A 27,773-nucleotide genomic window follows, 5' to 3' on the forward strand; every position below is an offset into this window, starting at 1 on the left:
AGGAAGGCGGAGCCTCCACTGCAGGCCGCAGCGGAAGGCCGAGCCGCAGAGGAGGCGGCGGCGGCGGCGGCGTGAGGCAACAGCAGCAGCAGCAGCAGCAGCAGCCGGCATGTCTCACGAGTCTCCTCACTGCAAGCCCTCCAGCCCGAGCAACCCCCGGGTGTTTCTCGATGTGGACGTTGGGGGAGAACGAGGTGCGGGCGGGGAGAGGCGAAATGGCAGAGAGATCGTGGGGGGGGGGGGCGGGGAGGAGAAGAGGCGGCGGAAAGCGCGCGCGGAAGGTTCCCCGGCGGCGGGAAGGGCGCGAGGCCGCCTCTAGGGGCCTGGGGGGCAGGAGGGAGGGAGAGAGTGGCCGGCCTAGCCGAGGCCCCTTCGGTGGCCGGAGGACCGTCTGCTGCTGCCGCCGCCGCCGCCGCCGCTGTCCAATGTTCTGCAAGCTCTGCCTTAGACAACAGGGCGGGCAGCGGGAGGAAGCGGCGTTGCCCCCCGGATCTTTTGTATCGTTTCCCCCTCGAACGAGTGGGAATTCTCCCTCAGGCCGCCGTCGCCGCACGGAGAGGAGCGCGCCTGTAGCGCGCGGCGTATATATATATATAGTAAAATATTGGGGAAGCGGGTTGGCGGAGACGGGACCACTTAAGGACCCCCCTACGTCCGCTTTCCCCATCATTAAAAAACAAACAAACCCAAATTAGAATAAATCCCGCGAAGTCCCTCACTGCACAAACAGGACTAGAGAAAAAACGTCCTGCCCTGTCCTGCTTTATATGTTAAATATAAAATAAGTAAAATAAAAATAAAAATCCCCTCAGAACAAGCGGTTCCCTCATCAGCAACCTGGAGCGATATGTTCGAGGAAAAGCTTTTACGGCTTTATCGCGGGTATTTGTGTAAACCTCGACTCTCCAGATTTAAGGAGTGCTAAGGCAAGCTAGAAAATTCCAGAACTAATTTCTTTTTCCTGGCTTGAACTACAGAATTATTGTAAATATATATATATATATATATATCACCTTCTGGTGTTATATATCGCTTCATTTCGCCCAATAACATGCCTGCACAGATTCTGATTTTTGAGGAAAGGGTCACATAACAGCTATTCTGAGTGGAAAGCCTGAGATCAGGATACTTTAATAGAGAACCATAGAATTGTAGAGTTGGAAGGGACCATGAGGGTCATCTACTCCAACCCCCTGCACTGCAGGAATCTTTTGCCCAACGTGGCACTCAAACCCGCAACCCTGAGATTAAGAGTCTCACCCTCTATCAACTTGAACTGTCCCAGATGTGAACGATCTGAATGCCAACGTTGCTTCCCTTCTATTAAATTTCCCTTTTGGTGTGTGATTTTTGTTTACCTCTTTCTGTGCAAAGTAAGAGTTTCCCCATCACATTGAGATTGGAGCTCCCTAAAGTGCAGTACTTGGACAGATGCAGAATTGAATTAATTCATAACATGGCATGTAACAGCTATATCTGGTTTCAGAAACAAGGCATGGCCTCAAATTAATGGCAGCAATCAAGAATCAGTGTTCCCATTCTGATCAGAAGTACTTTGGAATGGAAAAAGCTGGTATTTAAAAAATGCACTGTATAATCTTCAATGCACTTGTCAAGGCAGACTATCAAATTTGTGTTGATTAGGATTTTTCTAACCGTATGCATATAGACTAGTAACACCACCACCAAGCGGCACCCAAGGTGAACAATGGGCCTCTCCCATGTTATTAATAAATAGTGGCACTGAGTCAAGCATGGGTGCCAGATAAGATAAATTTGAGCTTTACCTAGGTTGTCACTGGAATTGCTGAATCTTGGCATAGTAACTAGAGTGTTTTATTGACTCGTGGAAAGCCTATGCTCAAGTCACTTTCTAGCCGTGAAGTTATTTGGGTATTGTGAAAATACCGTTGGTGAATTAATGGTACGCTATACAAATATACATGGAGGAATGCAGGATGCTGGTATGATAAAATAAAACTTTGGATCTCTCTTCATTCCAGCTGGCCGAATCGTATTAGAATTGTTTGCAGATGTTGTACCTAGAACTGCTGAAAACTTCCGTGCATTGTGTACTGGAGAAAAGGGTATTGGACCAGCCACTGGAAAGCCTCTTCATTACAAAGGATGCCCCTTTCATAGAAGTAAGTTTGTTTTGTTTTTGTTTCCTTGGGTTAGCTGAAAGGAAGATTATACTTGTTTTAAAAACTTCCATGGTGAAGTATAATTTATAAATGAAACAATAAATAACCACAAAACAGACAAAAAATACAACATAAAAGAGCATCACCATTAAACCAGTAAACTGAAGCTGAATCCTGACAATAAGTAGGCACTGTTGGTGGGTGGGCCCAGTTCTTTGCTCTGTTGTGGATGAAGTTGCGCTCCCTCTAAAGAAACGGGTTTGTTGTCTGCGGGTGCTCCTTGATCCCGCTCTGTCATTGGGTGCCTAAGTGGCAAGAAGTTCTTTTTCCAGTTACATTTGGTTATCCAGCTACAGCCATTGCTGGACCAAGATAGGCCTTGCCATCATCTTGCTTGCTCTGATAACATCCTGTTTAACATCTTACACAAGTGTTGCTTATTGTGTGGGGATGTGGGATGGAGTTTTCTTGGTGGTTATACTAGTATGCAGAACTCCCTGTACTCAAGAAACGTACCATATTTACTCAAGTCTAATGCGCCATCGAGTCTAATGTGCACCTCAATTTTCAGAATCTTGAAACTAAAAGAAGTATTTGCTGGTGAATGTAAATGTGCTATTGAATCTAATGTGCGCCTTAATCTTCGCAACATAATTTGGCCAAAACTGGTGAGCATTAGATTCGAGTAAATATGGTATGTTCACTTAAGCTTATAGATTTATAATTTATGCATTACATGAAATAGGACTTTGGAATGTTGTCCAACCTAATGCTAGCTTTCATCTTTCTGTGTTCAAATTGCAGTTATCAAGAAATTTATGATCCAGGGTGGAGACTTCTCACATCAAAATGGAACAGGTGGAGAAAGCATATATGGTGAAAAATTTGATGATGAAAACTTCCATTACAAGGTAATGGCTTAATAATTAAAATTGTCACTTGATAGAATTATCAATGTTTTTCATTTTTACCATAATGAAATGTGACTTTGCCTTAAAAAAAAGTTTTATTAAAGCTTTTTTTGTGTAACAAACAAGCAAATAAACAAATAAAATTACATATAGTGTCTCCACTTTCAATTCATAGAGTCTTTTTCACAATTCATTTTAAGCAATTATCTGTATAAGGTCAACTCTAGCTGAAGTATATTTAAATGTTAGATATAACATTTAACAAGTATCTCATTTGAGGGAAATGTTTCAGACTCCTACTTAATATGAATTCTCGAGATGTAATATAAAAGCTGTTAAATGTCAAAACAAAATAAAAAAATTCCTTCCAGTAGCACCTTAAAGACCAACTAAGTTAGTTCTTGGTATGAGCTTTCGTGTGTATGCACATTTCTTCAGATACACAGCTGTTAAATGTGAATAAGATTCTTCAAATTAAATTCTGCACATTATCTTAAATATCTTATTTAACTTTATTATTAAGTTCGTTGAGTGTCTGGGTTATTTATTACCCTCAAGCTTAATAATTTCCTTTGGACAGGCACAAGCCTTGCTTGGCATTGCCTCTGCTTCAGGAACAGCTTCTCTGCCTTTTGGCTAAGATCATGTGAAAACATTCACTACGTTAATTAAGATACCGCAAGCCATTTTCCTTGTAACCTTTTGTCTTGTTAGCAGGATGTCTCTGATTCTTCATTCATGAATTATTCTAATCAGAATTACACTGGTATCTTTTTATATAGCACGATCAGCCGGGTTTGCTCAGCATGGCAAATTCAGGATGCAACACTAATGGCTCCCAGTTCTTTATCACAACTGTGCCAACTCCTCATCTTGATGGGAAACATGTCGTCTTTGGCCAAGTGATCAAAGGCATGGGTGTTGTAAAGCTACTAGAAAATGTTGAAGTAAAGGAGGAAGAACCTGCTAAGGTAAGCTTTGACAGCTTTAGAAGAAATCCTTTTTCAGTACTATAAATGAGTCAAGTTTTATTTTGGAAGTGTGAAAAACAGCTGAACTATAAAAGATAGCTACTGAATGGTAAACCAAGGGTGTGCATACAAACTTTGGTGGTGGGTTGTTGGCTGAATTTGGCTGGGACTTGAGGCAAAATCTCTTCTCTTGTAACAGTTACACGTATCTAGTAATTCCCATTATTTAACTGGCATTCTAGCAAATTGAATGATATTCAGTGGAAACTGCACGATTGAATTGCTTGAAATCAACAGCACATATTGCATGTTTTCTGAAAATTCAGAGTAAGCTATCTTTCGCATGTAAAGTTGCCTTTCATGTACTCTTATTATTTTTACAGTTATGCATCATTGCAGAGTGTGGTGAACTGAAAGAAGGGGATAACTGGGGACTTGCTCCTATGGATGGTTCTGGAGATACTCACACAGATTTTCCTGAAGATTCTGATGTGGATTTAAAAGATGTAGGTATCTCTTTTCATTGAGAAAAGATGTTAGTGATGCAGTGGAAGTTGTAAGGAAACAGAAAATGAACCTCTCTTACCAAAAACAGAGTAGCATTTATTAAGACAGCACAGGATTGTTGTGAGGGTCAGATGGGGAAAGGGAGAACAATGTATGACACACTGAACTCCTTGGAGGAAAGGTGAGATTTAAATGTAATAAAAGAAGCGAGGCTGCTGAAGATCTGGCTCAGGCACCACCGATCAGCAATGACCGCAAAACCATGTGCAAGATGCTTTGCAAGCTACCGTTGACCATTGGGTCCTGCACAGCGCTGTGGGCAGGGTTTCACAAGGCCTGATGTTCAGCTGACTCATAGGCAAGGGAGTAAAAAATATCAGTGTACTGCCTGCAGACAACACGCATAGCAAAGGGTGCATTGGTCATACAACAAAATACTAATGGGCTCCTGTATCAGGAAAGAATGCTACAGAACAAAAGCCACACTTCATCTCAACTCATTCAGAATTTAAGTGCCAAATGGGTTTAATCCAAGCTCTTCACTAGGCAGAGTCTATATAAATACGCCAACTAAATAAAGATAAATAAAGTGTTCTTCCGACTTATGACAAAGCAATGTGTCATTGCATAGTCAGTTGCCGCACTGAGGTTTTACCCAGATTCTAAACTTGCAGGCCTTCTCCTAAGAAAACAGAAAAATGTTTTGCAAATTACAGAATGATACCACCACCCCCTCTCTCTCTGTGTTTTTGGTAGATTCACCAGGTTGTGTCTATAGCTGAAGATGTAAAAAATATAGGTAACACTTTCTTCAAATCCCAAAACTGGGCAATGGCAGTCAAGAAATACAGCAAGTCTTTAAGGTAATGAAATTGGGGGTTCGAAACTAACATGGTCCAGATATTTTGGGACTGATCAGAAGCATAAATAGGCCGTCCCCCCCTTTATCTGCTTTAGCTAGTGTTGCAAGTTAGACATGTGGTAATACAATAATGCAAATTCTGTCATTTTATTTTGTACAGGTATATTGAAGCTTCTAAAGCTATAGTAGACAAGGAAGATTTAGCAAAGTTGAATGCTGTAGCATTGAGCTGCTACCTAAACATTGCTGCTTGCAGACTGAAACTGTTGGAGTGGCAAGATGCAATTGAAAACTGTACTAAGGTATATTGCTTATATTTTGGCTCAGAAAAATTGATAAAGTAGAATCCAACAAACAATTTGACACAATTTTATTTAAAACAATATGCATAGCAAAGCATTCTTAATTCTTATCTGTCCAGTTTCTGGATTCATTGCATTAGGTCAGCATTGATGAAAATTTTAAAACTAATAACCTGCCATTTCTTGTTTGGCCCTCAAATAGCATTTCCCCCTTATCTCCCTTTTTGTCCTACACAATAAAATTCTGTTGAGGCATTTTTCAAGCCCAATTTAGTGTTCCACAACTCCGTCATATTTAAATGCTCTTGCCATGTGCCTTGATCCATTCATGTTTAGCATCTGCATGTTGGGATGTATTGTTTGGGCCACTGATCAGTAACACACAGATAGGCCAACACATGTCTTAAGAGATAAAAACATAATGAATAGGGGAAGCATGCAAAATTTATGCAGACCTACGTTGTGTTATATGTACCTACATATGCCCCAAGAAAATCAATAGAAGCCCTCTTCTGTGTGTCCTCACAAGCTGAGATTCAGTATGTGGCTATAAGAAGAAATTGCTTTAGTGCAGCTTGATTGAATTCTTGGTAATTTTGTGATTAAAATAGTTTGGTACTTAGTAGCCATTGATCTCTAGGTGATGTAAATTGGTTATCCGAGTAGCCACAAGGTGTCGGTATACTGTCCAGATCTTTTTCAGTCTTCTTTCATACTGATTGTTCAGCATGGTTCAGCGGCTACTTAAATGGATAGATACCCAGAATGTCCACAAAAGACTGTGTAGAGGAAAACAAACAGTCATTTATGTTTTCTATTACTTGGGCACACAGGAAGGTTTTGTTGCTTATCAGATTAGTGACTTGAATTAGGCTGATAAGGGGAACTAGCTTTTGCTTGAAAGAAACCTAGGAAGGAGTTGCATCATTTGTTTCCTTGCTAAAAACTTCTCACGAGATGCTGCTGCTCAAATTATTGCAGTAGCTGGTTTTGCTTACTGAATCTTAAGAAATATGAGAGATACTGTTCTTATTATTTTGCAGGCTCTGGCCATAGATCCTACAAACACCAAAGCACTTTACAGAAGGGCTCAAGCTTGGGAAGGAACAAAAGATTATGATCAGGCATTGGTAATTACAAGTACTTGGTTTGACACACAATGTTAAAGTAAGATATACATAAACTTATTGCTTACTTCTTTTATTTTTCTTTAAAGGCTGAGCTTCAGAAGGCTCAAGGCATAGCACCTCAAGACAAAGGTAAAGTGTCATTCTGCTTAATATCATTGACTAGGTAGCCTTTTGAATAAGCTGCACTAGTTTCACTGCAGACTGAAAACATTTTTTTGCTACTTGAGTCAGTATATGTATCCCAGTGAGGGTGGGGAGAAAAGTAAGGGAAGAGGGCGTTATGTACTCTGAAATGAACATGCATGACTTTTAAGTTACACAGGCTTTTAAGTTACACAAGCTATATTCACACTATTTTCTCTCCTGCGTTTTGACTAGCTTATTCTTAAATCAACTCTCTCTTGGGGAAAATGAATTTTTGGAATGGGAATTTGTATTCTATTTAAAAAAATAATTTTTATTGATTTTCATAAAACAAAAAACACAAAATTAAACAAACAAACAAACAATACATGACTTCCCCATGTCTCCCCTTCACTGCACCCCTGTGTCCAAAATTTTTAGCAATCCTTCATTCCTTTTCAAAATTTGATTTCCTTCATAATTTTCTTAACTTAAATATTTCCAACTATAATTCTCTATTTCTTAACCCTTGACATTTTATCAGTCCAAAATTTTGCAACAGTTCTTAAGATATGATTTAAATTTTTTCCAGTCCTCTTCCACTGTCTCCTTCCTCTGATCACGGATTCTGCCGGTCATCTCTGCCAGTCCCATAAATTCAGTCACCTTCGTCTGCCATTCTTCCAGAGTAGGTAATTCTTGCATCTTCCAATACTTTGCTAGAAGTATTCTTGCTGCTGTAGTTGCATACATAAAAAAGATCTTATCTTTTTTTGGTACCAATTGGCCGACCATGCCCAAGAGAAAAGCCTCCGGTTTTTTTACAAATGTCCACTTAAGGACTTTCTTAATTTCATTATAGATCATTTCCCAGTAGGCTTTAACCCTTGGGCAGGTCCACCAAAGATGATAGAAAGTTCCTTCACATTCATTACATTTCCAGCATTTGTTACTGGGCAAATGATATATCTTTGCAAGCTTGACTGGAGTCATGTACCATCTATAGATCATTTTCATTATGTTTTCTTTCAAGGCACTACATGCCGTAAATTTAAGGCCTGTGGTCCATAACTGTTCCCAGTCAGCAAACATAATATCATGACCTAAGTCTTGTGCCCATTTAATCATAGCTGATTTAACTGTTTCATCCTGTGTATTCCATTTCAGCAACAAGTTATACATTTTAGACAAATTCTTAGTATTGGTCTCTAACAGTTCTGTTTCCAATTTTGACCTCTCTTTCTGAAATCCTAGTTTCTTGTCCTGCTTAAAAGTCTCATTTATCTGATAGTAATGTAACCAGTCTCGAACTTTGGATTTTAATTTCTCAAAGCTCTGTAATTTAACTTTTTCACCATCATATTCTATAATTTCACTATATTTTGGCCAATTAGAGTCCATGTTAAGTTTTTTTACCGCTCTAGCTTCCATTGGTGACAACCATCTGGGTGTTTTATTTTCCAACAAATCCTTATATCGATTCCAAACATTATATAAAGCTTTCCTGACAATATGATTTTTAAAGCCTTTGTAGATCTTTACCTTGTCATACCATAAATATGCATGCCAGCCAAAATTGTTATCATACCCTTCCAAGTCTAAAATATCTGTGTCTTCAAGAAGTAGCCATTGCTTCAACCAGCAAAAAGCTGCTGCTTCATAATAAAGTCTTAAGTCCGGCAGCGCAAAACCCCCCCTTTCTTTTGCATCAGTTAAAATCTTAAATTTTATTCTGGGTTTTTTGCCCTGCCAGACAAATTTAGATATATCTTTCTGCCACTTCTTGAAACAATCCATCTTGTCTATAATTTGCAATGTCTGAAACAGAAACAGCACTCTCGGCAATACATTCATCTTAATAACAGCAATTCGGCCTAACAAGGATAATCTCAATCTAGACCATGTGTCAAGATCTTTCTTCACTTCTAACCAGCATTTCTCATAATTGTCTTTAAACAGGTTCATATTTTTGGATGTTAGATTCACCCCCAGATATTTCACCTTTTTTGTTATCTCCAAACCAGTTTCCCTTTGAAAGCTATCTTTTTCCCCCATCGTTAGATTTTTTTCCAGTACCTTTGTCTTTTGCTTATTTAGTTTAAAGCCAGCCACTTGACCAAATATTTCAATTAATTCTAAAACTCTTTTTGTACTAACTTCTGGCTGTTGTAATGTCAAAACTAGGTCATCTGCAAATGCTCTTAACGGGGAATTTGTATTCTAAATAGGTTACTTTTGGAGAAAGGTGTGAAAGTTCTGCAAAAGCATAAAACAGCAATTTTAACCACTTTTTGTTTGTTTACTTCCACAGCTATCCAAATGGAAGTACAAAAAGTTAAGCAGAAGATAAAGAATGAGAAAGAAAAAGAGAAGGCAGCTTATGCAAAGATGTTTGCTTAAGTCAAGATAGTTTCTTCTCCTCAACTTGTGCACTGATAAAGGCAGGATTAGTATGAGTAGCAGTGACAGTGTGTTATTGACTGTCACTAATACTGATGCTGTTTCACATGTTTACATCTTGGCTTTTCTTAAGGTTGCATATAATTTCAAACATCTTTCATTATTAAGTTAAATGGTAAGGCACTTAACAGTAGTAGTATTTTAACCTAAAAAGTGTATGAAAAACTACTTCGTAAAACTTCAGAACGATCGAGTGCAAAGAATTTGAACAAAGTTTGGTTACATACCAGAGGCTTAAATTCAACAAGCTATTTCCATCCCTTTTATCCCTCCCTTGTAACTCTCATTACTGAAGATTCAAATACTGTTAGAGTGGTGTTGAAGAAATAAACTGAATTTGTAATCATATAGGGAGAGCATTCTTTATTACTTGAACCAAAATCAAGTTATATCGAACAACCCCTAGCCAGCAGTGCTCTGTACCTTGTGTTACATATGATTGATGTCTGACTAATCTTTACAATCAAAATCCACTGAAGTTTAGCCTTCAGCTTTCATATATTTTACTCTGGGTCACATCCATTATTAGTGTTCAGGTCTAGAGAGGTTGGGCAAACCAGACCAGATTGTACTCTAAACTGTTCTTGTTCCACTTTGATAGACCAAGGCTTATTTGAGTGTACTTTCCTATTGCATCTGAACACGCAGACAGTTGCATTTACTGCTTCAGGTACTACCAAGTTCAGCATTCAATAGAATGCTAACCTCACAGAGGACCATTTGATAGCAGCTCTTGAGAAAAATGTGGCAAACCCAAAGTTGTATGGTTCTGCAGCTAGGGTGTTCTTTTAGTTTTGATCAAGACTACATTCCATTATAAGCTGGTCCACCTCCACCTTCAGGTACAACCCAGTTAATATTTTGGCTGGGATCTTTAATATCACATGTCTTGCAATGGACACAGTTCTGAGCATTTATCTGTAACCGCAATCCATCTCCAGTTTCCACAGGAACATATTCATAAACTCCTGTAAAAAGGAAAATTGAATTTAGTGGAAGAAGTAACCTAATTCTAAAAGTACAGTAGAATTTAGCCAGAAAATGCCCCCATCAAAAACCAAGGGGTCAAGCTGATAAGTGAAGTTATGGTATGTAGGACAACAAAAAGTGGAGGAATGGGGAAAAACAAACAAACCTGCAATTCCACACACTACAAATTGTGCTAGGTACCTGCAGGGCAGAATCGTTGCTCAGGTCCATCATATATAGCTAAGTTATGATTGACAGGAACACTATCATCTTTCAGAGTCAAATGAGCTGGCTGGTCATGTTCGTGATTTGTGCCACTCAGAGCCACTGATGAAAGCAAGTCAAAACTGATTTTTCCATCAGGTTTGGGGTATTCAATAGGTGTACAGTCTTTGGCTGGCTTTAGCCGCTTTGCATCTGTCCCTAAAATATCAGCAGAGGGAAAAACTTAAAATTATATTGGTTTCACCATACTCTAGTAAAGGAGCGTATCAGTACCATCTTCTAAGTAACTTTGCTTCTCTGAAGGAAATGCTTCTACTGCTGTGATGTGTTCCACAACTGGAAAGGGGGTAGTGGTGAAGGTAGAGTATGCATGGTCTCCCCCCCACTTTTTTAAAAAAGGACATATCTTGAGGGGTAAAAAAATTCCTGTAGGCATGGTATCACAGAAGGGCACTCAGGAGTGCTCAATAACTTTAAAAAAAGACAAATTTGGGGGGATCCTGAGAGCCATAAAGAACTTGGGGGAGTCATATAAATGATGCAAGGTATCCACCCCTTTTCTATGGTGTTGGCCTGTTTGTGGAAAAGATCTCAACAGGAAAGAGTGAGCTTCCTTGCACAATAGTTACATTTCCTCTCCTTCCCTCTGCAGTCTGTTCCTAGTGGATCCCCCAAATCAACAGAGCACTGGACTGTCCAACAGATTTAGGGGCATGGTGGTCTGAAAAGGAAAGGAGAGAAGAAGGGAAGAAGGGAAAGTCTCATGGCTGCTGTCCAGATGCTGTTAATTTAGAAACCTACCTGGATGCTTTAGGGTCCAAGGTTCCATTCCTCTTAGTATCCAGTAAAATATGCCTGTGTAAATCATTCCACCATACACACCCAAGGGTCCATGGCATGAAGGACGGATATTCCTGACTGCATAGAGTTCTTTCCATACCCAGGATTTTTTCAGATTGTCTTCATATTCAGGCACATCAAGTCCTAGAAACAAGGGACTGTTTATTAAATGTTTAGAAAGTCAGTAGCATCTTACAGTTCCACTTCCAAGGAGATAACTAGTGCTACTGATAAGAGCCAGGCTTTCTATATTTTGCAACAAATCAGTAGTTTACATTTGAGAAAATATAAATCGCTCGGGAGAGCCATACTTCAATAATTTTATATCTGAATGGATACTGAAAAAGCAGAGTGGAAGACAACTTTGAATACGGTACGTATATATCATTGTTTACTCTTTAAGTTTTACACTAATAAGACCAAAAATTAACATGTTTGAAGGCTGTTGAAGGATAGTAACATTTGTTTCTATTTAAAAATAGTAAAATTATACACTACAGAATTATAACACACAGGTTGCAATTCTGTGCACACTCGAGGGTAAGCCTAATAGAATTCAGTGGGATCCACCTTTGACTAAATGCACAGGATTGTATGGCACATGATTAACCGTTTAACAGCTAAACATAGGCATTTTCCCATGTATTAGGTGCTAACTTTTTAAAAACAGTGAATCTGCATTTAAAATAAAGAAAACAACACCTTGCATTTAAGATGAAAACAAAAGTGATTTTAGACAGCAACTTTAGTGGAAATACTATTTTTTTTTAAAAAAAAGTTGAAAAGCAATGCAAATACACATCTCATAAATTTTCAGCCTGTAATTTCCAATGTAAACTTCAGATTAATCTCACTCAGTATCATTTGATACTTGAAGGGTGTGACATGCCATAGCAGAGACTCAATTGTCAGGACTAGGCAAGGTATCATAATTAGGCTCCACCCGTAAATTCCTTCCATTATATCTGCAATATGGTGATGAGGCTTTAGGGCAGGCTTGTATTGTACTGGTCCATTATCCACAGGTGATAAAGAAATGGACACAGGTGAGTCAGTAGGGTGGAGACTTCTTTTGCATGGTGTTTTTCATGCTTCCAAGGTTTTTTTATCCCACTGTTTTGCCTGGGGAAACCCTCTGTTTACCACTGAATCAGAACATATGGCAATCTGCAGAAAAGCCTATTGCTGTTTCTTCCAATTTAGTGGTAATAAAGGTTTCCCCAGGGAAAGTGTCAGGACAAAAAAAAAAAAAAAGACATGGAAAACGCAGGCCTGTGTCTGAAAAGTGTTGTGCAAAAGGAAGTCTGATGAACCCTGAGTGTACGCTATTGAATTGTGGGCTTTCTACAAAGCTGTTTTAGGTCAATACACCAGTGACAATCAACTTGGCTTAAAGAGCTCCTTGATATTTAGAACTGTCATTGATCAGAAAGCATCAGTGATAAACATTCATATCATGCCATCTTACCCAGTGTTTTTGATTGGAGATTCTCATTTGTTAGTTGGTTGAAAATGGCTTCTGAAGCCAGCATACCACTTTTCATTGCAGTGTGTGTGCCTTTAATCTTAGGAACATTCATGAAACCTGGACTACAGCCAATAAGGAGTCCACCAGGAAAAGTGAGTTTAGGTATGGACTGCGGAGATAATAATTAATTTATTAACTATTCATGCAGAATAAGAAAGATTGGGTTTTTTTAAATCAAGCAGTCACATTTTAAGTTTGATTGCATTAAGCGGATTAAAGCATACTCCTTTACAGCATACTTGCATGCTCTTCTGCATATCCCAAGCCATTATGTCTACATTCGAGGCTAGAACCATCTATATATTGAGGCATAATCTATTCGGCCTGTAGATTCATCATGCACTGTTTTTCAGAATTACTATTCCTCATGCTTTCTGAAATTCTTCAAAGCCTACTAGACCTATATCCTTCTACCTTAAACTAGAAGTTTCAGCTGCTTGTCTCCAGTTTCCCAGCACTTCAACCTTTACATCAGTATCTACTCATCTCTCCATTTCTTTTTAAAAATTTAATCCTACCCTCAGAGATACAAATCTGGATTACTCCAAGCAGGTATATCTCATAACATCATATTTCCAGTTATGTGGTAACATCAATTACAGTATATATTCATACCAGCCAAAAGAATTCATAATGTGAGGCTGTCCCAACCTTTCGCCTTCTGCTGTGTGCATAATAAAGGGTACCAGCCTCCTGAAAATGTGTCTTTTGTTTTCATCCCCTTTGCTGATTTTGTTTTATTTATTAGCTTGTCTGTCGAAACTAGTTGTCAGATTTTTCTTGTACCTTGAAGTCAGTGTTGCACCCTCCAGAAGTTTCCCATATGTATCACTAGTCTTGCTGGTAACAATCATGCTATAAAGCAGATCAGTATTATCTCCCCAAAAAAGGTTAAGCAATACCAACTCTTTATCTCTTCCTTTTCAGTCTGATGCAACTGGAGCTACTGCAGTAAAACATTTGCCATTCTAAACTCCATTAGCATTACAATCCACTCCACAAGGAAGCCAGGAGCGTTGTTTCAGGGTTGCTGTTTTCAAAAGGCCAGCCCAGACACTCAAAACTACACTGCCTCTGCTTCCCTCTTGCAGTGTTTAAAGAACACCATCTTCAAATAAATTAACTTTGAACCAGGGAAACCTTTAGCTCAAACAAGGCATTAAAGTGCAAATGCAGTGGTCCAGAAAAATAGTCATAAAATGGGAATACCTATAAAAAGAGAACCAAGAACACTACCCACAGAGGCAAATTTTGTCTCTTTCTGTTATCTATATAGTTCATGAATATGATATCAATAAAGAAGAAGGATTCTAAGTGTTATATTTTAACTCCATAGCACTAAGAATGACATCTATGAACCTCAACCTTTTAAAGAAGCTACTGAACTTTTCAACTGCTACATCAAGAGACAGGAACTCCTGACATCCAAGTATCTGAGAGGCATTATAAATAAGAGCCAGTATCATTCATGGAGTACTTCTAATCCATTTTTACACCCCTGCTAGAATTCTACAGCCAACTAGTATGCCTGAAAGGTGAAAAGGGTTTGGTTATTGTAACCACTAGTATTTTTCTAGATATGGCTGCATCAAATAATTCAGAACATCTGTCCTCTCTGGGTGTATTCGACAGATTTAGTAGAGCATGCTTTAGAGCTATGGATACAGATTAAAAAGATGTCTCTGGAATACTGCAGCAATTGTAAAAATAGCAGGTTTTAGTATAGAGAAAAGTAAACTTAAGCATCACCTACAATGCAGGTAAACCTTGAATTGGAACAGCCACACAACTAGTGTTACAAATGCACAGAGACTTCGGCTTAGCCCTTCATAAAATCTATGGCGCTCTTTGGATCAGAAGTAGGGTTCTACTGCCGTTTTCTGGTGAACATGTTTCAATTGGGATTAAATGCAGAAACCTTGCCAATTCAATGTCTTACCAATCCACACCAGATGTATGTTTAATTACAGGAATATAGAATTCACAACCAAGGTATAAATTATTTGTGAAAATTTGTACAGTTATGCTGCGAGTTATCGCTCCAGAATGAGGCCGGCTAATCTTACCCATGGATGAGATTGTGGTGCTACATTTCCCGGGACAGTTTGTAATATCTCTTATTTTGACATTTAAAGAGGAGAACCAGAGACATTTATTAACTGTTCAACAACAGTCCAACTAGAGAGTTTTGTCTTTACTAATGCTGCTGTATTTAATTGATTGGTTAGATCAAACCAACAAAAATATATTACAGGTCAATAGGGTAGCTAGCAAAGTTTAGCACAAAGTGCTTTTAAAAATCTCAGATGCAAGGAGGCTCACTCCTGTCTCTTGCAGGAGGATGCCTGCTGTGACAGGTCTGTCTATCACCTAGAAGCAAAGCATTTGCCCCCACAGAACTAGTGTTTTTCTCAAATACAAATTTAGCCAAGCAACTAAATTCATGATTGATTAAGACTGCTTCTATCAGATGGCAGCTTTTTTAAAACAACAACAAAACACAACTGAGACATTTGAGGAAATAACCTTGTATTACTAAAACATCACCTGGAAGCCACCTTCATTAAGAGCTCGGGCACCATAGGCGATTCTCTTTCCACCTTCTAAAGTAGGCTGTACAGTTGGATGGTGCTTCCACCTCTGAAATTCCTTAAAGGGGTTCAAGTAAGGATTTTGATAATCCAAACCGATCTATAAGACATAATGCAAAAATAAAAAACAAACAAACCTGTAGGCTATTACTAATAGGGCATACAAAGCTTCAAACACACTCCTCATTTCCCTATTATGCTACTCGCTGGATATATTTAGCTTACTTTGGATTTCAGTATTACAAGAAGTAATTTTGTCCCTATGAAATGTATGGCCATGCAGCTCTTTTGTGTGAATAAGTGATTCAATAATTCTGTATACAGGCATAATAGCTCATATACATATTCTTCCCCTGAGAAAAGCTCCAATTTGAAAAGCATGTGGCCAGTACTTGGGGACTAACCAAACCTCACACATCATGGAGAAATGTTTTCAAGGTAGTAGTTCTTGAACCCTGCTAACCTTGAAGAAGTTAAGCACTGACAATCTTCCGTACTGAACATCACAAGTAAAAGTTAAAAAGATATGATGTATGCAAGCAACACTAATACAGTGGTACCTCAGGTTAAGTACTTAATTCGTTCCAGAGGTCTGTACTTAACCTGAAACTGTTCTTAACCTGAAGCACCACTTTAGCTAATGGGGCCTCCTGCTGCCGCTGCGCAGCCGCAGCACGATTTCTGTTCTCATCCTGAAGCAAAGTTCTTAACCTGAAGCACTATATCTGGGTTGGCGGAGTCTGTAACCTGAAGCGTATGTAACCTGAGGCACCACTGTATTAGAATTCTATATCTCAGTGCCATCCATGAACAGACTTGCATCAGAAGCAAAAAATGTTCAAAAAGTTAAGTTTCCCTGCAAGTACAAAATACTTACCACAAACCCCAAAGCTACTAGCGGTTCACCCTCATCTAGATGATAAAGAAATGATCCTCCATATGTATGTCTGTCCAAAGGCCAGCCAACAGTGTGCTCCACTCTTCCTGCTTTCCATTTCTTTTCATCAATAAGCCACAGCTAGAAATGGGGAAAATCCAGGCAATGCAGTTCAGCAAAGACGTTACTAGTCTTTAAACAAAAGTGAAACTGCTATGTGTAACTTTCCATACTACACAATTGGACTCAGTGCTGAAAGCAAATAGAAGTCTTCATCTTTGAAACCTTCACATTTAATCTATAACCTATTGGCTTGAGTGAATGAGCTGTCAAATAATGCTGCAGTGGCAGGTCTTTGTAAGTGGGGCAAAAATGGGTGGAAAATAAAATTTATTTTCACTTATGACCCTCTGCCTGACACAACTGTTTATTTATTTGTAATCCATATTATATATATATATATATGGCAGTTTTACAACATAAGAGAATAAAAACAACAAAAGTATCCATAAGGACATCAATAAATACTCATTGGTTAAAAAGTAAAATTCATATTATAAAGCCCTCTGTAAATAGTTTTCAAAAGTCATTTGAAATAAACCTCTACTGAGTTTCACAGGACAGGTCCTGCCTCACGAAAAGGCTCAACCCAACCTTGGGAGTGTGGGAAATTCACTCCCATTGGTAGTCTCACTTCTTTTAAAACATACCGATTGCTTACAATGAATTTTCTGAATCTGAAGCAGAAAGGTTTTTGTTCACTTAAGTCCCAAATCATGCCCACACCTATTAAAAACAGTTTTCAGTGAAGAGGTTTAAGACAGTGATCAGCAGTGTAGAACAGGTAACTCAGGAGCAATTACCTGGATTAATATCCATGTTTTATCTTTGGTATGCTTTCGTTTTAAGCTTCTATATTTAAGCTTCTATTTTACTTGCATTAGAACCATTTAAAGCACTGCTAATAATATGCCTTTTCTAGAATGGCTTGGGATGGATAAAACTACTGCCATGAATGACAGGACCAGTTTATGTAGCCAACACTATTTTGGAAACTAGAGTTTTTAGCCATCGTTCTAAACACAAGATAGCTTGCAACAGTGAAATAAAACAGCCACAATACAGAGATGGGGCCTGCAGCCCTGTAATACCTGGAAAATCTTTCCAACTTGGCTGTGCCTTGGGTCTCCCTTTAATTCAGGGACAAAGACAATTAGCCATAAAGGCTAAATGTTGACCTTAAAAAGAAACATTGAGACACTTCACTTGTGCATTGTTTACAAGCCAGAACTATTTAACATATGAAATCTGTTTGTCCTAAAATTAAAAGCTTACATGAATAAGAATGCTGTGAATAAAATTGGAATACAGTGACTTCTACCAAAGAAAGCCACAACTAGTTATTGCAAGGTGGGGAAAGTGGCTGTAGTAATCCTTTAGATCTAGAACTAACAAACTAAAGAACGGATCAAGGTACTACACAGTAAGCATTAGCTAACAGTAAGATTAGCTAACCTTTCCCAAATTTTCATAGCATTTCTATTCTGAAAAGGCTTTAAAATGTACCCTGAGACAATGTCAAATACGCTTGTGTTGTGGGATTCAGAGAGCAAACCTTGGATTGTAACCGATCAATAATACAGCGATACCTCCTTAAGCCCAATGCCGTAAGTCTGGGGTTGGCAGTTCTGCCTTAGATTGTATTTGTTGTACAACTGCTTTGCAAGATGGCCGTGACAACCTTCTGCAAACACGGTGATTTTGGCATGCAGCTCCAAGCCTCTTTCAAACGTAGCCTGCCACAGAAGATAATAAATACCATCCTTACACACATAATACGTATTTGAAAGTGAAGTCTGTTTGGCGAGATACGCTGCAAGCAGTTGTGTAACATGTTTTCATTATGCTATGTTGCAGAGAATCTTCTGAGCACCTGCTCTGAATGCAGAGATCCCAGCTTCAATCCCCAGCATCTTGAGGGAGGGCTGGGATAGTGCTCTGTCCGAAATACTGCCCCTCCAAGCCTCTTTATCTAGCCATTAGGGTTCTCCTCGGGCCATGCCCCTCACTGGTGCTTCTCCATGCCCTGCTTAAATCCTTTTGCCTGGCAGAAATATGTCCTTCAACTGTGACAATGTCTATTGCTTGCCTGGATAGGGAAGGGTGTGTGTTAGCTCTCTTGCCTCTACCCATCACTGGCACCTAGACCCTAGGAAGTTCCTGATGAGGGAATACAGACTATCGTTCTGCTTTAAACATTAGAAAGGAAAACTGGTAGGAAAGATTGTAAATCAGCAGTTCTTTTCCTACATAAGTTAGAGCCAGTTTAAACTTTGTGCAGCCAGCTTATGCTTGCCTTGTGCACACTGGTATATGTGTATGCTGCATATACTAAAATGTTAAAGGGTGATGCTCATTCCCAGCACTTAGTAAGATGTAGGGGACACAGTTCAAGTGTCCTGCAGCATATTTACTTCATTCTGTCTGAGACGTACAATTACAAACACCACTATAATTGTAGGAAGCACACTTGGAGCAAACAGTATAAACTGACCCTTGATGCCAGGCTGATAATGAGTCCCCCCCCCACACACTATTTCCTTGCATGTTCTATTAGTCATCTCTGTTTTAAGTTGATCTACTCAGAACTTTAAGGAATATACTGAAGTGTTTTAATTTTTCTTCATTATATGTAGAGTTGAAAAGCGTTGTTTTCAGTCCCTTGTAAGTATTTATAACATCTCTGCTTCTTTCTCTGCATGGTTTTAAATCTACTGGCTCTCTGGGTGCAGAATGAAGAGATGTCTGCATAGTCACATGTCCTTCAAAATGCTGTTTAAACAGTGTCTTCTATTATACAACCTCTGTGGCAATAATACAATAATGCCTGTGCTCATCTCAACCCTGGAACTTTGAGCCATATTTTTCAAGTATACTACCTTTGTGTTTACTTAAATGCCTACATTAAGCTGCAAATCCAACACCATCTTCATACCACCAAGCATATAACAGCAGTTTTACAATATCCATTTTTATGAGGAGCCATCCAAGTGAAAAGCATGATGTTAATAAAAAAGTAAAGGAGCATTTACCTTGGGTGCCCCATCCTTTTGGATGCCAACATCATTTGTGGCAATCCCTTTCACACTGCCATCTTCATGGAAAAGAACCTATGGGAAGGAAATCAAATAAAGATCTGTTATTTCAACATTCTGAACATGAAGCTGCAAGCAGAGTTGTGCAATTTTATTGTTTGTACAGCACCTAGTTGTAGTCACCCGGTAAATATTATTATTATTATTATTAATTAAATTTGTATACCAGCCTTCATCCAAAGATCATAGGGCTGTTCACAACATTAAAAGCACAAAAGAACACAAAATACATAATGAAAAAATGGAATAACCCTCCTCCCACAAGCACAGTTAAAAGGGCATAGAATGTTAATCAGCCCTGGTTATAGAGAAACATTTTTGCCTGGCATCTAAAGATATGTAATGAAAGCACCAGGCGAGCCTCCCTGGGGAGAGCATTCCACAAATGGGGAGCCACTGCAGGAAAGGCCCATTCTAGTACAGTATCTGCATGAAATATCCTGGAAGTTTTCAAAAACCTAAGGATGCAAATTAGATGCAGCAAGATGCACCTGTCCTACATCTGAGCTTGTCAAAAGGCATCAAGTTGTCCTCCGTAGGAGACAGCATGCTGGATTAGACAGACCTTTGTTCTGCTCAGGAGGGCTCTTATGTTCTTACATCATTCTGCAAACAATATAGTGTAGTGATTATTTGTGTAAACTGAATACATTCATTCTAATAGGTGAAAACCTATCTTAGGTGTCATATGAAAGTTTGACAAATCTCATACATGCACACAAACATGAATGGCAACAGCTCTGCCAGTACCTCAGCTGCAGCATAGCCTGGGTAGACTTCAACACCAAGCGCTTCTGCTTGTTCACCCAGCCAGCTCACAAAATGCCCTAGACGAACTATGTAATTCCCATGATTAGTCATCGGAAGGCCTAGTTAAAAGGATGAAACACACCACAATTCATTTCACGAAACAGTAAACACTAAGACTAGTTCAGAGTTACAATTCTACCATACGCATCAGCTTACTAGCAGAGTGAAGTTACAGTTTATGACTTAATTAACTCAGCCCTGTGCTCACAAATCTTACCACTGCACAAAACGTGTTCCTAGTCTGCCTGCTGTACCTATGTTTCAGTCTATGTTTTAGTAAACATAAAGTCTCTCATAGTTTACAAAACATTTTTTCTCAGGTTCAGTGCAGGAGATTCTTAATTGCCTCAGACACCAAATCAACTGACTTACAAGCTTGTCCTCAACACAACTTATAAACTACAGTGCATGTACTGGAACAAAGTGATGTGACATATCTTCACTATAAAGCAGTGGTAGCTAACCTGCGGCCCTCCAGAAGTTAGTGAACTTCCATCAGGTCCAACCAGCATAGCCAGTTGTCAGGGATGAATGGGAGCCCCATTCCAGCAACATTTGGAGGGCCACAGGTTAACCACTCCAACTGCAGAGCCACTGTGTAAGCTGGTTCAAGTTGTTTTTAATTTTGTTTTTTAAACAGTTGTAACCTACCCTGAGACCACAGGGTGAAGGGCAGGTAATAAATTTAATCCTTTTAAGCAAAATAATAGCTCATACAAGCACTTTATACCCCAGCTCAAAACAAAAGATTTACACATAGGTGTTTTTTGTCTTTAGCAATAACTGTACCTGGAAGAATAGGAACTGGGATTCTAGAGTTCTTTGTTAATATCCCAAATTTGTCTTCTGTTACAGAGGTATGCAGTGGAGCCTAAGAGAAATGAAATAAAAATAAGTAGAAATATTTTACAAAACTTCCAACCCCCTTAGTAAGACATTTGAATACCATTAGCACTATAGATTCACATAAAATTGGAGCAGACAGGCTTATGAGTTTCAAGGATGGTAATAGATGTCAAATTAAGCAGAAATAAGAAAAGAATGAAGTGCAATGAAGGCACTTGTATTCTACTGCAGGTTCTGTGATCATCAAAGGCAGCAAGCTAAAGGATTTAACATAAAAGGTATTTGGCAGAATTTTATTTATTCTTTGGCAAAAGATACTTTACCAAATATCTTTATAATGCTCATTATTTCCCCGGATACTTTCTATTTCATAGCATTTCGAGGAAACATATTATATATAACTATTTTAGTAATTTCCTTTAAAATCACTAGCATGCATTCTAAACAGAATTAAGCTACAACTGAAAAAAAGTTGTAGTACAGAAGTTAAGCTCTTACCCCGCGTTCTTTCCAATCTGGGAAAAGTTCGTTTAAGGCACGTGGCTCAAGGCAAGCTCCAGAAAGTGTATGCGCACCGATCTGAGCAGCTTTCTCCACAAGGCACACGCGGATCTCTTTGCCGTGTTCGCTAGCTAACTGCTTGAGTCGGATAGCTGCTGCGAGTCCTGCAGGGCCTGCTCCAACTACAACAACATCCGCTTCTTCTGCAAATCTCTCCATGCTTATCCCTTTAACAAAGAGCCATATACCGGAAAGTCAAATGGAGGCTAGGCCCTTGCTGTCAAAATCAGCTGTCCCTCCCCTTCTTGAAGTCTGATCTTGCAGCCACAAGTGGGGAAAAAAAGTGTTGGGTCAAGACTAAAAAAATAAAATAAAAAATGGAATAGAACTTATAGGTATCTTTCAACTGTGGGTTTGCTGGGATGCACTTCAATGACCTTTTACTGGCACTGTCCCACATCATAGCTAGACGGCCACTTGAAGCTCTTCCTGGGATGTGGCTGCTGCAGTCGCATGCTGACAGCTTCTGGGAGCCGCAGCTGAGAGCTGAGTGCATGGTGGGGACCAGAGTAGGACAAACTACCCCAAAAGGAGCACCACATGTCCCCCAACAAAGGTACTACCCCTCCCCTAACACCCCATACACCCTAAAGTAATACACTACACTAAAGTAATAAACAATTGCAAAGTTAATTGTTAAATATAATTATAAATACAGATACAGTTTTACAGGGTTTCCCACAAAAATATATAAGCTGCCCACGTGCTATCTTCTATCTATCTAAGTGTCCTTTAAAGGGGGGACTACCTTTGCTATTGACTCTTCGTCACCACAGGCGACTAGGCAAATAGCTATTTACAAGCCTGGTTATGCTACAAAAATGAATTGTACTTAAAAGTTTGTCACTTACCTTCCCACCGGTTGTCTTTGTCCCGGGGGTGGATAGTATAGTGGGTCGTGATACGTGGCACAGTGGAAGAAGCCCATCGTGCTGCGCACAAAGGCGGGTGACAGTCTTTTCCTGCTGACCTCAAGGCATACAGACAACGATGTGCTGTTGCAAAGAAATAAAACAGTTCTGAGCATTCAATTTTTGTTACAGCTCTGTAACTCAGACAACGACACAAATATTCTGCTACTACATTAGGACCATTTATTTGTACACTGTATGATTTACATAAATACCATACCATTTAGAGAAGAAGTCTTAGATGTAACAGTTACATTAATGTTGGGTCCCATATCAGTTCCAGATCCTACGTTTCCCCTGTCTCCTTTTAGTTGTCTAGTGCAGTGTTAAAAAGTTGATCATCAAAGATAAGCCATGCATCGCCGCAGGTCTCAATGATGCCTTACAGTAGAGGTTTTAAACCTTTTTGAGTCCACGGCCCCCTTGACCAACTACATTCTTTCTGCAGCACCTCTGTGTGGCTCAGGAGCCCAGTTATATCTCTCCTTGCCTGCAGAGCTGGCAGCCTCTCACCCTTTTTCGAACACCCTCCCTTGTGGAGTGTTCCCTCAGCCTCCTCTCCCTTCTCCTTGGGAGCCTTCCAGGCAGCCGCAGCCCCTGGTCTCTGAGCTGCCCCGCCCTCTGCCTGAAAGAGAAGTGCCTCCTCACACTGCCCCATAGGGGCCTAGGACTCGTCCAACAGCAAGGGTTGGTGGACTGACTGGCTGGGCTCCTCGCCCACTTGCTTGCTTATCCTGAGGCCACCTCAGCTCCTGGCAAACAACACCCCCTGGCCAGCCCCAGAGGCACCATTTGCCTGGGGAGCTTGTAGCCAGGGCTGCTGCAACGAACAGCTGTGCAAGCCTATAGGAGGCAGAGATGTGAGAGGGCATCAGAGGAGAGAGGGAAGGAAAGGGGGAAAGAGGCTAGTGTTTCCCACAACACCCTTGACCACCATTCAAAGTAGCCCAGGGTGCTTTTGGTTAAAAACTATGGCCGTACAGCTTTCCCACACCTTTGAATATCTGCTGTAATCTATATGTTACAAATCTGTGTGGAGCACAGCCATAATCAACTTATATAAAACATAATGAGCTTTACAGGGTCTACAACCAATAAACTCAAAACTGATTTAATGCTCACAAATGGACTCAACAGGTGACTTACCTATATGCGCATGTGTGTGTGTACACACAAAATTTCATAGTGCATGGGTAAGTTCTATACCAACACACACTTCTACGTAAGCATCAGACAGCTCGCCATGAACTCTTCTGATTTTGTCTTTTCCATTTTGGCAGCTTACCCAACGGCTAACGTTTTGACCAAGTAACTACTGTTCTGGCTTGCTAGCAACCTAGATCTTTGCAATTTGGGTGTCTATTCAGATATGACTGTTACAGTACAAGGCCAGCATCGAAAGCTAGGCCATGCAATGAAATTAAGAGGGGATTTGGACAGAAACTCTCCGGAGTTGCAGAGCAGGAAGTGACTGTTCCTAAATGAGAGGTGTGTACATTTGTATCCCGGGCTACTAGAGAGAACTGAGCAAGCAACTGCTGCCACTGTAATCAACAGCATGACATAACAAAAGAGTTGGGCTGCTACTTATACAAGGTCATGTTTGACTATAGATGAATCCACCCTAGTTGTTCAGCATGGAATTTTCAAACTTCTGTTTACTCACTTTTTAGGAGGCCCTCACACAACATCATCATCCTGCTCTTTCCCTGTTGTACTTCCATCTTTTCTCATTCAACAGAGTCTGACTTTTCCCAGAGAACAGATGAGTAGAATAATCATCACCAGTGTAGACATTATTGGTGCTACTCTTCTATCCTTTCAAAATGACAGGACTTTGACATGCGCACCACCATGGTGGGTAAGTGAATCAGCTCAGTACACATTCATAATAACTACTGCAGGGGCACCATTTTATCACTCCATATTTTTGCACTACAATGCTTTTCAAACTATGTTTTAAATACAACTAAACTGAAGGCTTTACAGTGCTTAACCTATTAATTCAACAAAGTTATTTTTTAAAAATTGATTAAACATTCCTTCCTTGTTATTAACAATAGCCACTTTACTAAGATAGCATTTACGTGAACTGGTCTTTCCCAATTTTCTACCCACTGCAGCTATGTCATATCCACTTGTGTAGGCAGAACATAGCAGGAAGAACATACAGAATAAGTGCAACATTCCCAGCAGGGTGGAAAATCAATTGCGCTTGTAGTATACAGTAAAAGAGTATTGCTTATTAACACTAGGAGCCACCTGTCTGAAAGCAGGCTATATGGCCTATCTGGCAATGTGTCCCTTGATAATATACTTAAACAATTCATCAACCCCCCATGCTACAATAATAATAATAAAATTATTATTTATTATTTATACCCCATCCATCTGGCTGGGTTTCCCCAGCCACTCTGGGCAGCTTCCAACAAAATATTAAAATACAACAGTCTGTTAAACATTAACAGCTTCCCTAAACAGGGCTGCCTTCAGATGTCTTCTAAAAGTCTGGTACTGTAGTTGTTTTTCTCTTTGACATCTGGTGGGAGGGCATTCCACAGGGCGGGTGCCACTACCAAAAAGGCCCTCTGCCTGGTTCCCTGTAACTTGGCTTCTCGCAGCGAGGGAACCGTCAGAAGGCCCTCGGAACTGGACCTTAGTGTCCGGGCAGAACAATGGGGGTGGGGACGCTCCTTCAGGTATACTGGACTGAGGCCGTTTAGGCTTTCTACTTCATAAAGGACTTCTAGGTAAAACATACAATTATTTGCACTTAACATTATTAGTATGTAAAGGAGAACCAAACAGTGGCGTAGCGTGGGTTGTCAGCACCCGGGGCAAGGCAAGTAATTTGCGCTCCCTAACCCGTGGATTTGCGCCCCCTAACCCGTGGATTTGCGCCCCCTAACCTGTGGATTTGCACCCCCTAACCCTACCCCTAACCCCCAGATGTTGCGCCCGGTGCGGCCGGCGCCCGGTGCGGCCGGCCCCCCCTGCACCCCCCACGCTACGCCACTGGAACCAAGCTATTCTACTTCTGCCCTACTTTTCTTATGCTTGCCAATTGCAGCAAGCTATTATCATTGCTATATTACCGCATGATGCAAAAATCCAGATGACCATTCATCACTGGTGCCTAAAGAACTGATAGTGGTAGGTTTCTGTTTTTTTTTGTTTTTTTTAGTTTTTTTAAAAAATAATTTTTATTCAATTTTTAAAACACAAAATTAAAAGACAAACACATCACATCATGATAGTGGTAGGTTTCTGAAGGTGGTAGGAAGCCGGTTTTCCCTAATCTCATGTGCTCTCATGATAGTGGTAGGTTTCTGAAGGTGGTAGGAAGCCGGTTTTCCCTAATCTCATGTGCTCTACGTGGCTGACCATCACATCCTCTTACTCCTTAACCAGCAGCAACCACTCATTGGAGTAAGATCTTTCAAGTCAGAGGCTATGATTTTCAGGTAGACTTCTACCAGGTAGAGATGAAAGAAAAGTGGAGGAAACGGAGACCAAAAAACACCAGCAAGAACATTTCAAGCCTCCATTTCTGTCCTTCCAAGCTGGTTCTTAAGATTCTTGCAAAGGATTCATAACAATCACTGCCAATACATAAGCGGGGCTTTTTTAAAGAGTCTCCCTTCCACAAAAGGACTGGTCTCTGTCCAAACAAGATCTGTTTTGTAAGAGATCCTACAGGTGACCTTTACCCTGATTTTACTTCTGGCCAGCAGGGGGAGATGAAAGAGGAGAAATACCCAGGGTCAGCTCTGAAAGAAATAAATATCTGGTGTGGGTCAGCAATCCCACGTGAAAAGGCGACTTCTTTCTTGTAGCTTTGTTGTCAACCCCATTCTGTTGACCCCTGTTTGCGCATACTAAGGTCACGGCCTTGCCTTTTCCTAGGCTTGACAGATGAGGTTCAAAACCAAACCCCGACAACACCTCTGACTCACAGAGCTGCTCCGTGCACATTTACACTGTTGGACACTCCCCCTTCCCTTACACAGAGAGACACAAATCAACACAGCATTGCTACTTAATCCCCTGACAGCTGCCATCGAGCCTAAGCACATTTCGTCAGGGGCCAAGGAGCAATCAATCTGAGGGGGACAACGCTCACCCAGAGAAAAGCCACTGCTTTCATTTTCCACTTCCCACTTCTAATGGTGGGAGCTATGACTTACACCAGGATTGAATGCACATTTATTCCTATTGTGCTGGACATGCATGCACAAGAGCACTGACCCTGAATCAATGCTCTTCGTGAAAGAAAGAGATGGCTTATCGACAAACAAAACACAAGCGTGCAAAAAATTATGGAGATTCAGGGCGAAACTTACTCGCCACGGCACGTCCGGAAAGCAGGATTTAAATGCACTTTACCTTGACGGGAAACTTTGCAAGCAGGAAGCAGCATGGCGCTTAGCGAGAAGGCTCCTGGCGATCCAAAGGAGTGGGTGGGCGACCAGCCTTTTTTGGGGGGGGGGTCCTCCCACAGACGCTCTCCTATGTCTCCCTCGCTTGCTTTGCAGAGTCTCACGGGGATCTTACAGCTCGGCTCCGGGTTCTCAAGCAGCTGCAGAAGCCACGAGCAGAATTCGCTGGCGTCGAAGTTAACTTGCGCAGGCAGGACACACGCTGGGAACTGGGCGCGACCTCCCAGAGTGACATCCCATTAACAAACAAACTTAAAAAACAAACTATAATTCCCAGGATGCCCCGCAGGAAAGGGCTGCGCCATATTCACGAGTCTGTCCGCCGGACTTGAGGGCGACGGGAGTGGCGAAATGCACGCCGGGAAAAGTAGTTCCGCGCTGCCACTTTGCTTCATGACGAGTTCGTAGAGAAAAGAGGGAAGAGTGACACGCGATTGCAGTTCTTGTTGACTTCTGGTTCAAAATGTTTTGATTGGTTGGTTGGTTGGTTGATTGATTAATATATCGCCCTATACCCGGGGGTCTCAGGGCGGTTCACAAAATACATAATAAAAATTAAAACAACAACCCAATAGCGCTCCCAAAAGTAACAAATTTTAAAAGGGCATTAA

At 40.4% G+C, this 27,773-nt stretch overlaps 2 protein-coding genes across 2 annotated transcripts; one reads left to right on the top strand and one right to left on the bottom strand.

Moving 5' to 3' along the window:
- Positions 1-9,758, top strand: PPID (peptidylprolyl isomerase D). Its single transcript, XM_081875497.1, has 10 exons — positions 1-194; positions 2,004-2,144; positions 2,949-3,055; positions 3,838-4,026; positions 4,410-4,532; positions 5,290-5,396; positions 5,556-5,697; positions 6,741-6,827; positions 6,914-6,956; positions 9,262-9,758. The coding sequence occupies exons 1-10, from the start codon at positions 110-112 to the stop codon at positions 9,348-9,350; spliced, it is 1,113 nt and encodes a 370-aa protein (XP_081731623.1). The 5' UTR covers positions 1-109; the 3' UTR covers positions 9,351-9,758.
- Positions 9,747-27,504, bottom strand: ETFDH (electron transfer flavoprotein dehydrogenase). Its single transcript, XM_081875339.1, has 13 exons — positions 27,110-27,504; positions 22,664-22,807; positions 21,750-21,979; positions 21,195-21,276; positions 20,346-20,464; positions 19,533-19,610; positions 18,090-18,236; positions 16,441-16,581; positions 15,520-15,663; positions 12,913-13,081; positions 11,406-11,588; positions 10,581-10,802; positions 9,747-10,378 (listed from the first exon to the last, which is right to left on the bottom strand). Exons 1-13 carry the CDS (start codon positions 27,141-27,143, stop codon positions 10,215-10,217), a joined length of 1,857 nt encoding a protein of 618 aa, XP_081731465.1. The 5' UTR covers positions 27,144-27,504; the 3' UTR covers positions 9,747-10,214.
- Between the last annotated feature and the right edge of the window lie 269 nt (positions 27,505-27,773).

This window comes from Podarcis erhardii (assembly GCF_964252035.2).
Source record: "Podarcis erhardii genome assembly, chromosome: 9".
In the NCBI taxonomy this organism is placed as follows: domain Eukaryota; kingdom Metazoa; phylum Chordata; class Lepidosauria; order Squamata; family Lacertidae; genus Podarcis; species Podarcis erhardii.